Raw genomic sequence first — 13006 nt, 5'->3', positions numbered from 1 at the left:
AGCCACCATTTAATAAGGTCCAAAGATAAGCACGTACTTTAAAAGTTAGTCATAGCACCCCATAAGCATCAATAAAATCCTAGAAGGCTTGAGAGCTTATACTCCTTGAAATTTATAAAACTGCATTGAGTGACCTGTCAGCCTCCTCTAAGCAGTATACTGCCCCTCCATAAATAGGCACAAGTTCTAAACAGGATCTTCACCTAGCTGTGCTCAGTATTAGTGTGGGACAATTAGTGACTCGGTATATTATGTTGTTCTTAACACAGAACATGCAACTGGGGGAAAAAAAGTCACCACTCATTCAAGATTTCAGTTTGTATTTGTATAGATGCTGGCACAAAAATCAGATTAAAGTTCTCTTTCAGAAACAGCAGCATCAAACTGAGACCTTTCAAAACCAGGGTTTACTACAACCCACTTAAGCAGTAAAGCAGATGCTGGGTTATTTTTAGAGCTATCAACATTTGTTCTCTCTGCCTTAACTCCCACTCCAAAAAAAAAAGGGGGAGATCTACATGGAACTGTCCCAACAATAATAAAGGACTTCAATATTAATTTAATTTGACATTCTGAATTACTTGCAACTACACAAAGCATGAACCCATCTTAATCTATCAACAAGACTTCAAATGTCCTTCTTCAGAATCTTAATAATGGTATTCCTATAAAGCTTTTGCTTCTTACATAAGCCAAATACTTTACTCTTTTGCTGTCAAATATAAAGTGCTTTTTGAATACTATTCTAGACCCTAACAAGCACTACAGGTTGTACATGGCATAATCACACACCAGACTACCTCCAAAACCTGACAGAAATAACTTAATATATAACTACCTACCTACTAATAATAATTTAATAAATAATAACTACCATCCTGATACCATTCAGCTTCTGCATATAGCCATTTGAAAATGTCGGCAGTGGATTGCTTTTTCCAAACAAAAAGAGGCAGGCATTACTGAAGAAATCTCAATTCAGTTGCAGCTTAGCATTTCCTACATATTTATTCTGTTCTAAGCATCTTTATCAGAACTGAAAGAAAACACATCTCAGACTCTCAATTAAGCCTGTCTAAACTGTCCAAGAGGGTTATCTCAGACATGTTTTAAAGCTGTCAGCACACCAGCCAAAACATAATGTCCAACTATTTGACATAACCATTCTAAATATATAAGTGATTTGAAAATCAATATTCTGTTGTGGCAGGAGGAACATCTTCAGCTTTACTATATTAAAAAAAAAAAAAAAAACACTATCAGAAGAAATTTGGTCATTGTGTTAAAGCTCCCAGCTGGTCTACAGACCTTGAGGAGCAAAATCTAAATCCCAGCAGAGAAGAACGAGGAAGGGGGATACTTCTCTTGCTGCCTTTGACATGCTTGAATGAGTGTCTTGATGGAAAAATCCTGTAGAATTTAAAACTAAGGTTTCCAAATGTACAGGGGTTGATGTTTTTTCATGGCTTTTTTTCCCTTCAGCCTTGCTAGAAATTTAACATTTATAATTCTGCTGTAGCCATCTAAGAGTAATTCAAACAGATCAATGAAGAAGCATTTCATTCTGCTGTATTTTTTAATAGGTCCTACATAATCGATTGCACACCTACTTGTTCCACCTTGGTAAACCAATATTGTCTTCCTTTGAGAAAAATTATATGCCATTAGAAAGTGTTACAACTCCATTTCTGACCTTCCTCTGTTTTGCAACACCTTAAGCCAGGCAATTCCATTGAATTTTATTTTTTTTCCATAATTCAAGTCTTCCATTAGTTAAAGTACTAGAATTACAGCAGTAAAGTTAGTGAGCTACCCACTCTGCACAGAATATGACCCAGTATCACCAGGAAGCAGAAATCCTGTTGGAGTCATCTACAAGTAGACAGAATGGTTTTCCTTCTAAAACATTTTGAGTTCTGTCTCTTCTTAGTCACAGACAGGCAGCTAGGAACAAAAAGGTTCAAACCTCCACATGATGAAGGGAAACACAGAGAAACCTGCACTACTTTCAAATTTTAAAAGGATTTGCTCCCAGACAAATTACTGCATTTATACATATTCTTTTGAAAAAAATTTTCCTGGTATGAAGCAATAGCACAGACCTAGACCATGTTTGGTCTCACCCATGCTGTCCGTTTTCAGTTCTGACATATTTTTTAAGTTCTTGTCTTCATAAAATCTAGCCCTTCATAACACTGTGATTAGTTCTTAGCTTGTATTGACTGGAACTATAAAACAGAAACAGTAAGATAATACACAGAAAAACTCAGAAGCACTATTCTGTTATAAAGAGATATAAAATAATCCAGATGAACACAAACTTTTATCAGTTTAGTTACACGTATGTAACTATAGTTATAGTTTCACTGGAAAAAAATAAAAATAATCCATATAGCCAGCCTGTAAATTTTCTCAAAGTAAAACTTGGCTACAAGTACTGGGGAGCGGTATGTGCATGTGTGCAGCTATTTCTGTGCTCTACTCTTTAGCAGACACTAACAACAAAACTACCTCAGGCTCCATTCACTTGTAGAGCAGTCAAACTGGCAGTTATAGGAGGAGGATCAAACCACAGCTCAGAGAGACACTCAGCACAAGGCAACCTCGCAAAATGTGCACTAGTGCTGTTTGGTGACTCCCATTGCCATTTTAAAATGAGGAAGAACTACATAATGTTCTGTTGGTCTCCACGCAGTCTTATCAACAGGCATAAATAAAATACAGAAGTTACTAAGAGAGACAGCTCACAAGATAAAGAAAATACGAACTGTGACAGCGTAAGTTTAACTCCAAGTTTCCTTATTACCTTGCACCATAAGGAAGACCGATGCTGTGGTAGATCCACCCTCATTAGAAGCGATGCAGTTGTACTTGCCAGCATCCGTGAGCTTTACAGTCTTTACCTCTAAAGACAGGTTGCTCATCATCCTTATTCGCAGGGGCTCCTTAAGCCTCACGTCCCTGCCATTTCTCTGCCAGGTGAGATTGTAACGCACTGTGCTTAAAGTTAGGCAGGTCAAGATGGCTCCTTCACCAGGGACAACTGTGACATTATTAGGAACCTGAATCATGGGCGGAGGCTCTGTGTAAAAAGAGCAGAATAAAGAACAAAATAAGAGAAAAATATTTGGGAACCTTTGCTTCATTTGTGGATTCTTGACAAACAACTTCAAGTAAACTATAGTAAAAAAAAGTAATATTGGTTTAACAGAACCCAGGGCAGCATCCTCATTCCCTGATGCTAAGCTACCTGACAGGAGCTTACATCACAAGAACACACCTAATTTAGGCCAAAACTACTGTGCCACATAGGATGAGAGATCACATCACGTACGAGAGCATATGTAGAGCACTGTGTCCTTTGATGTCATCTTGCACTGGGGAAAGCCAACAAGAGATCAGAGAGCCACAGCAACAGAAGGAAGAGACAGGACCACCACTGGGTCTGAGAGTCTGATCTCTGACTCAGGTGTCACCACACATGGTGGAATCTGAGCTACACACTAGATTTTCACAGGCTTGTACGTGGAAAAAAACCCAGCACATTACTAGCAAGCTCATCTAACAGCAACAGTGAAACCAAGTCAACAGCTGCTCTTCACATTATTAACTTCTTTCCACGACGGTTTCTATAAGGGAACGTGGAAGGAGAGAGCATCTGTTTCCTTAAGTTTACCTGATCAAGGACCTTGCCAAATAGGATAAAGAAAAGAGGGGGGAGAGGGGAGGGTAATAAACACAGTATACAGAGACACAAACCTGACAAACAATATCAGAGACAACGACAAGAAACAAACTTCATCATGCCAATCGAAGGGCTATCAAGAAGCTACGAGCACCATTTCAAAGAGCAGCCAACCTGGACTTTGCAACTGATAAGGACACAAACCTGGGAGTCCCAGATAGGACAGGGAGCGGAAGGCAAAAATCTGTCAAGCTATGCAAACTGATAAAGGAATATGCAGGGAAGCAAATCAGGGAGTAGCAGAGAAGGGAATAGGCAGAAAGGGGCATAGAAGAGGCCTGTTGCATGTAAAACATCACTAGCTAGTACTCCTGTCTGACTGAGCCCTGCACCTGATCACCAGTCTCCTGTCTTCTTATTAAGTCTTTTTTTAATTCTGTGTGCTCTCACTCCCTATCCCTAGTGTGTGTCCTGCAAGGACTAAGTGCCAGCTACTGGGAGGACCAGTGTGAGTAGACTGGGTGTCAGCTACTAGAGTCAGACCAGGGGTGTAGGCACCTCAGGCTCTTGGCATCAGCTACTGGAGGGACTGGCGTCTGAGTACCAGCTACCAGAGTAGGAAGGATCTCAGGCAATTCTGTACCTTCTCCAAACAGGCGTGCATAGAGGGGTGCGCATGCAGTTTGTTAGCGAACTTAAACTGCAACAGCTGGCAAGAAGCAGGTAAGAGGGTCCAGGATCTGGGCAGGGGTATCAAGGGGACAGAGGGGCTATGCCAGTACTCAAGGGATGTGCAAATGTGTGTGCGACTCTAGAGAGCAAAGGGGGTGTTCTCTCACTAGTGAGCTTCAACCCTTGCCAGGTAGGGAGGAGGGGAGTTGGCCGTCCCATGCTTTATTCAAGTCCTGTATGTAGCTGCTGTTGAAGGCAGCACCTTGTCTGTGGCAGCCTGTGGAGCCATCTGTGCCGGTGTCCTCTGTGTGCACCTATGATATGCGCTGAGCTTCACTACTGATGAATGTGCAAACAGGAAAGCAGCAGCAGTGTGCATGGGTCTGGGACAGGTCCTGGGCACATGGGGCCAAGCTCCAGAAGCCAGGCAAGAACTCCTAGGCTGGAGCTGCAGCCACTTAGAACATCCCTTAAGAGTTTCTACTCAAATCTTAGGCAACATTTCATTATCTTCTCCTTTCTATCTGTACATATTTTATGTTGTAACTTCCACTACTTGTTATTATTTGCTTCCCATTCTACTCATCTGTACACTTCTATCAAACCTCTGGAAGAAAGCAGCTACAATAATTTTATACTGGAATTAAACTTTGAAACCACAGATGCTTAAAGTAGGAGCAGTCATCCTGATCCTTCTTGAGATATCACTGATAAAGGAGGCAACATTTAAACGCTGGAGGAAGAAAATGCACTATGTATCACTTTATGCATTCCCATTAAAAACATTATATATATTCCATTTGTTTTCCCTCAGGCTGGTTCTTGAAAAAAATAAAGATCTGCAATGAATAATATTCTGAGTGGGATGCTTTAGCAGAAATAAGACAGCTATAACAGCAAGACCAAATCTTTATCAGTATACACCAAAAACCAATCACCTAAGAAAAGCAAGGATAACGGAATAAAAAAAGTCTATACTTACTAAAGGTGAAAGTTACTCCTAAGCTCAGAGCCAACCATAACTCCTCCTTATTTAAGTCTCACATGGGGTCTCAGATGAGGTTCACAAGCTTTATGCAAGATCTCTGCATAGCAATGAGTCACTCACACAGCTCTCCTTCCCCATGGAGACACTGGCCCTTATCACCAAAACTGTGCATTTTAACACATGCAGAGAAGAGCAAGGAACAGCTAGACTTGCTTACTGAGCGTGGAGGTTCTCCCCTGCGCTTTAGGTTTTGGATGTTTGGGAGAAACAACAAATCTTCTAAAGCTTTCCATGGGCATATCACCAAGTATGTTACTTAAAGAAACTTAGAAAAGAGAGAGATGAAAGCCAGTACAGGACTAAAATCCTTATCTTTTGAATGTCAGTCTGGTGGGGCATGACATCTTTTGGACCACACCAGCCTCTTACCACAATAGTGCACAGACATAGCAATCCCGCAGCCAAATTCTAAGTCGAATCCTGTGTATTCAGAGCACTTCAGTTAAGGTGCCTGCACAAGCTAACAAGCTATTTGGCATTTTAAAGATTTAGTACTAGTAAGACAAAGTCAAACTCAAGTGTTGGCTTTTTCTGAAACTAGAAAATGTTGACACAGTTCCAATACCTTTCACACAGCAGTTGACAAAATGGATTACGTGTGATATGCTGTCTGTCAGCTGAGCAAACCAAGAATACTTGAAAAGATTGTTTACTTTGCTTAAAGGAGAAATTTCAAGTAATTTTCTTTTAAATATGCGTATGCAAGGATTTCAAAGCATCTCCCTCACATTAATCCTCTGCATGGCTCAAAACAAAACTAATTGCTCCTGTCTACATAGTGAGTCAGTCTCAGTCAACCTCTCAGTGCTCTGTAAATGAGAGGATATGGGATTTTTTTCCCCTTGTCACTCTTGACTTTCAAGTGCTACTAATATCACAAGAAAAAAGTTAGGATTCTTTTTCAGTTTTCTCTGTGAGGAGGAAGACTGTTGCAACTTCCAGCCCAAGAATCTTTATGCCCACAATTTCTGGGGCAGAATATAACAGCTTCTTGTCCTCCAAAACATGGTTTGAAACAAGCATATGGGAATACGCTATCCGCCTGAAGGATTTTTGTAGCCAAAATATAAAATAGTGCTCTAGAGCTAGGACTTGGGTAAGTATTGATGTTACTGTTCTATTCTACTTGAGTACTTTGTGTGACTAAATGGATGTCCTTCTCCTCAAATTTACCACTTGGTTTAAGAGGGCTGTTTCTCTACAAACTTTGCTCATACTGCAGTGAGAAGAGCATCTTTGCCTGGAAAAGAGAAGGTGAAGGGATATATAGTCACCCTCTTCAACTACTGAGTGGGTTGTTTTAGAGAATACAGAGTCAAAGTCTTCTCAGGGCACACACACAAAGGGGAGAAAAAAAAAAAGGTAAGAGTCTGTGGTTATAATATGCAGCAGGGGAAATTCTGACTAGACATGCAAAGTATTTTCCTAGTGGGGGTAGTTAAGCACTGAAGGCTGCCCACGGAACTTGTGAAATCTTTACCCTTGGGGACATTCAAAGTTTCATTGGACAAGTTCCTGGGAAACGCGATCAAGCCTGGAAGTTAATTCTTCTTGAAGCTGTAAGTTGGACTAGGTACCTTCCAAAGGTCACTCCAGCCTTAATTGTTTTGTGATTCTGTGATCCACATTCCAGGTTAACTAGCCTGAATTAGCTACGACAGGAGATAAAAGACAAGATAACTTAAACTTCAAGCAGTTATATGAAACCCTGAGGCTGAATTCAAACTGCTGTTCTGAGCTCTACTATCCTCACGGCCACACTAAATTAACTGACTGAGCTCCAGTGTTTTCCCTAGTCAAGAGCAATAGCTTACGCTTCTGTATGACAGATGCCTGGTCAACAGAAACAGAAGGCTATATAGAAGGGATTTTTGTTTCAAAATAGAAATTATCTTTCCCCTTCCCTCAGACTGCATTGCAACTGTGGAAAAATTAAGTGACAAAATTTGCTGTAGTATGGAAAGGGTTTTCACCCACCTATCCACACGCATAGATAAGCTGCTTTTCCTAATTTTTCCTGCAGCATAGCTTTACATTTGCCTTCACAGAAGACCAGCTCTCTCCCTTTCTCCCACTCCAAATTTTTATGTCCAAAGCTTGACAAGGATGACACTATTCACTTTTTTCACACACAATTAAGTAAACATAGAATTGCTACAGCTTGAAATAAGAGTGAGAACACTTGAACTCTGAGATTTCAATCTTTGCTTCTACAGGCCAAATCTGTTCTTCAAGTCCAACTGACAGTGGGAACTAATTAAAACAAATCCAATGTTAATATTTAAAACAGCTACATGGGTGTACATGGGTGAGAAAAACACATTAATTAAAATACATTTTCAGTTCTAAATATATTTTTATTGGTCTCAAGTGCCATTGCTGCCTGTTAAATGTTCCAGCACAATGTATTACCATGCTTCAGCATCGAAGGATGGACTACTACCCACCTGATACATCCAGAAACGTCTGTGCACGTCCAGTTCCTGCACTGCTAGTTGCCATACATTCATAGACGCCTTCATCAGACAAGGAGACCGTAGCAATTTCCCAACTCATGCTAGATGATTCTCTGGAGGAAGAAAAGGGCATACTCACTAAATTCCTGAAGGAATCAAGAGGTATGAGAATTTGATTTCCTGTCTACAGACACAGGAGATTTTCACAATAATTAAGAGGAAAAACAGACCCTCTGATGAATCACAGTGGATCTAGCTTTATGGATTTTATTTAAAGAAATGATATACACATTGTCAGGTTTTTTTATGAGTATTAAGAAATATAAGGTTTTGCAGACTATCTCGCTTGCACATCTACAAATACGCCTTTGGGTAACATATGTCAACAGTTACCTAATAACTAAACCGACTGTATTTGCAGTCGTTCCCTCAACTGCTCCTACTCTATTGTTACATTTACTACTTGAGAAGATACCTTTCCTTAATACTAACAAGGTTCTATGTAAAACCAGTATGTGGTACCAAACCTGGGGCCCTTACTAGCAAGGGGAACAAGGATTCATCCTCTCAGCATAGCTTCTCAAATACCAGGTACAAATAAGGGCTACACATAAAAGAGACCCCATCCTTTACTCTTTCCACCCCTCTATATGCAAATCCACTATTAGGCTCATGCAGTGGAGCGGGCAGCATCTGCCTTCTACAAGATGACTATATCCAGGCAGCTCTCTTTGTACTTTTTAAAATGCAAGGACTACCTCCATCCCAAACGTTTACAATCCAGCGAAATGTGAAGTATCGGTATGAAGAGGACTCAGACTTCTACTCTACTGGCTGCATCTCTGAACTTCTGACCAGCAATAACTACAATAATCCAATATTCTGTACATCGATTGCCCAGACATACAAAAATAAACACTGCAACACATACAAAGACAGAATTGATGGATTCAAGACTGAAAATTGAGGGTGGGGTGCAGAGGAGATGCGAGCAAGATAATAAAACAGGAATCCATAGAAATACTTCAGAGTTTTTCAATAAATCACAGCAAGGGCAAAGCTAATTATCACATGCAATGTTAAAGTCAAGCAGAGAATAAAAATCAACTACACTGACTGGTGGTTACATGTGCTTAAAGACAAACACTCCTAAAGCTTCTCAAGACTCAAAACCACATTTTATACAACTAACAGCACAACAGACACACAGATGATGACATAAATGAGCAAAACAGTCGTTCTTCTGCAGTGTCCCAGTGCTCTCTGTGGCCTGTTGCTATGGCATATAAACAAAGCTGATGAGCGCTAAAATATCCGCAATAGCTTTGGCAAGTAAGTGCCACATTATGGGAAAACACTAAATTAGTGAACCCTTTGTCTCTCTTTTGTTTGTCTGAATAGATTGATTTATCAACTCCTAAAGGATATAGAAAGAACAAGAGAAAGAGGCTTGGAATATGCATGAAAGTTCAATGCTGTAGCACCATGAGACAGAGAATCCAATTACACAACAAATGAAAACAGTATACAGTGACCTTAAATGGCCTCCCACTTATTCTCTCTGACTTCATACTTATTCTAGATAACATACCATCTATAAAATCTATGACATTTTAGAGTGCAACGCTGGCAAATGGAAGTGGCATCAGCTGCCAACACTAAAGAATAAGGTAGCATTTATTCCAAGTAAAAAGTGAGAAACTTCTCTCTTTCATGGGAATTATGTTAAAAGTGAAGTTATGCAATCCTATTCTTCTTCATTCCTGACTTTTGCTATACACCAGATGTCGAACATGGAAGCCTTGAGAACGGAAGCACAGAAGGAAATGTGTCCAGAGTGCAAAAGTTTGGCAAACAGAGACCTGCGGCGGTCTAGTAAAAAAAAAAAAAAAAAATTAAATACAGCAATGGCAGCAATGAATAATACACACCTCAAGGCATCTGCTGCATGCTTTGGCACTGACTCCACAAAGCAGTAACTGCGCACAGCTCTTTGCAACATGTGTTATTGGCATAACACAGCAGCCATCAGCATCAAGTAATTTATTTACCAAAATCATTTTACAGTATACACAATTTGCTGATCAAGCTGCTTATCTAACCAGTTTGGAAAATACAAACATAGCCCCTCAGCCAAGTTGTAAAATCCGAAGACCAAATCACGTCCTGGTTATTAGTTAGTGTAGAAACGCTGGCAGAGAGCACAGGGATATTCACGTGGTATCTAACCTCACCTCTTAGTTGCCACAAACCACCACACTCCACACCACATTTTCACTCGGGAAAACTCTCACTAGCAGCGGGCTGTGGCTCACCACACAAATGAACTAAAACCTAAGATTCACTCATACTACACTAGTTAATCACATAGTTTGGAGGAATATATTCTGTATGGTTTAGCAAATCAGACACTAGACTTGCCTAACAACCACAAGTATCAGTTGATTTAGGGATTTTATTATTACTATTATTTTAGCTAACTAAATTTCTTGTCAGAATCTCACACACAATTTTTGCTGGTTCTGCTCTTTGCAGGGTTGGTTGGATCTGCCATTTACAATACAGAACAGATTTTAAAGACACATTAGTGCTCAGTTCCCACTGATTTCCCACTGGAATGAGGTGCTTAACTACTGTTCTTGGTCTCCTAGATCAGACTTGTCAGAAATGCACTAGGATATTAATCAAAATCCAAGTTTTCTTACTAGACCGCCACAGGATGCAGAAATCTAGAAAAACAAAGCTGTTGCTGTTGTAGAGAAGTTTTTTTCTTACACGTTATTAATTTAAAATTTGGAATTACTATTACACCTGACACTACCTCTGGAATCAAAGCAAAAAAAATTTCCAAGTATGTTCACTTCAAGAACCCTTAACCTATATTCAATCTAATAGTACTTTCACATAGAGAACTGTCATGCTAGAACTAAAATATTTAACTTACAAACCATTTACTTTTTGAAAGAAGTATTAAAAAAAAGAGTAAAGAAGACATCTTGTCAGCAAAACAAAACTCAAACTCATTCAATGCAGAGTAATAATACAGCTCAAATCTGCATTAAACAAGTAAGCTGGACAGATCCTGTATGGAGCTTCGCCACTAATAAAATGCAAACAAGCCAAGCCAAATTAGTTCTTATTTAACTATGATCAATAATATTTGGCTTGAAATATATTTTGTTAAATTAACTTGGATGATGGGGTCATTCAACCAGTCTGTAATACAAAAATGAAAAATGTAGCCCAATCATAAAGGTGCTGGATACATGAAAAGCAAGGAGTAGAAGAGTGTGGTTTGATAACTAAAGAATGGAAAAAATTACACAGCTTCTGAAGTGTGTGCTAGGGCTGACTTAATATAAATGGCACCTCAAAAGCAGGGGGAAGAGCTGCAGCATTTCACACTGCCAACAGCGTACAAGGGAGCTTCAGAATTTATTTATTTTGGTAGTCATGTACTTGCTATTGAATGCTAGAACTTAGCCTTCAGTCAGTCTACTCTTGAAGTGCTTCAGGCTTTACAAGAGGCTAACAGAAGCTGCCAACACTGTTTTCTAGTACATACTTCCCCTTTGTTTTCAACTACCAGAATTACAAATTGGACTTTAGGAGTATTTTAATTCATTTTTTATCATCTCATTCTACAGAGAAAGAGCATGCAATCCATTTTCTATTCAGAAATCTGAAGAGCCTTCTGGTATATTCGGTGTAAGTTTTCCTATTTTGAGAGATTTTTTCGAAGATGAAAATTTTCTAGGGTAGATCATAGGACATACTTTTAAAGCATCCATGAAAGGCCATTAAAAATAACGCAAATTCACGTATGTTACATAATCACCTATGTATCATTGGGGGGAGGAGGGGAAGGGATGTGTTCCAGAAAAAAACTAGTTACTGATCTATTTTATATAACTTTTAAAAATATAAGCTAAAAGCATTTGCCTTCTAGATTTTTAGACCAAGTATATCATAATTTAAGAACACACATTTGAGGGGGATTTTGGCCAGAGCTATATAATTTCATCATCTATACAGATTGTACCCCCTCCTCAAACATGCATATATATATATATGCATATATATATATATAAAATAAATCTCTCTATAAATTACAGCCTCCCTAATGAATATCACCAAAAATAACAGAATAGAAGTAATAGGATATAAGTAGTATATAATAGTAAATAATAAATAGAAATAATAGGATGAAAATAGGAAATAAAATAGTATTGGGGAAAAAAGGTCACTACTTACTTGAAGAACTGATCCACTCCTAGTTTTACACCATTTTTAGTAAAACGCTGAGTAAAAGGTATAAGACTTTCTACATGGCAAGGAACAGACCCTGGCTGTAAGTAATATCCTGGAGTCTTGCTGGGCATTGTAACTTTTGGAGCATCTGAAGAAAGCAAATATTCCCCAAAAGATGATTAATAGCTACTGACATATATCCTAGCTTTTCTTTTTAATAAAAGGAAATACAATTTCTGACAAAGTTATACTTCGTAGATAATAACATTAACTTGTCCATCACAGCCTAGACATAGAACTTTGGAAGGAAACAGCACAGAAAGTATTTGTGTAAGTTATAAAAACATATTAGATATTTTAACTGATTCAGGTGTGACAAATGTACATTCAATTCAACTTAAAAATCTCTTACCAGGGGTAATGCTAGAAAATGAAACACTTGAAACTCTCTGAAAAAGATAATCATCCTTGTCGTAGCCCATTATTTTAACAAAAAAAGCTTCATCTGGTGGAATGAAGTCTGAAATATTCCATAGGCCATAGGGCTTTCTGTCAGGGTAGTATTTCACAGGCAAGGTCTTAAGAAGTTCCCCTGTAATACTCAGAAGTTCCAGTCTGTCTACTCTAGCTGGAAGACAGATCCCTGTGGTATTTAGCAGCACGAAGGTAGGAATCCCTAGAAAAAACAGAAACATGCTATTTTAAGTGCTAAACCCCCCCAAATAATTAAAAAAGGTTTAATTCCATATGTATGGCCCACCACCCCATGAATGCACTATTCAGTCTCAACCCCTACTCACCAAGTAGCAAAAAAAATAAGATGTGTTAAGCTGTGCTCTGCTTATTAGCTGTCAGGAGACACACCACTGATTAGGGTTTAAATTACTGATTTCC

At 38.9% G+C, this 13006-nt stretch overlaps 1 protein-coding gene across 1 annotated transcript in view; it reads right to left on the bottom strand.

Moving 5' to 3' along the window:
* HMCN1 (hemicentin 1) overlaps nucleotides 1-13006 on the bottom strand; it is a 174676-nt gene that overhangs the window by 133284 nt on the left and 28386 nt on the right. The window contains 4 exon segments of the mRNA XM_009636917.1: nucleotides 2807-3082; nucleotides 7853-7974; nucleotides 12116-12260; nucleotides 12525-12788. Coding sequence (XP_009635212.1) covers nucleotides 2807-3082; nucleotides 7853-7974; nucleotides 12116-12260; nucleotides 12525-12788 — 807 coding nt within the window.

This window comes from Egretta garzetta, unplaced genomic scaffold, assembly GCF_000687185.1.
Source record: "Egretta garzetta isolate BGI_Z169 unplaced genomic scaffold, ASM68718v1 scaffold304, whole genome shotgun sequence".
NCBI lineage: Eukaryota > Metazoa > Chordata > Aves > Pelecaniformes > Ardeidae > Egretta > Egretta garzetta.
Note: the sequence above shows the minus strand (reverse complement) of the source record. Positions and strands in the feature narration are given on the sequence as shown.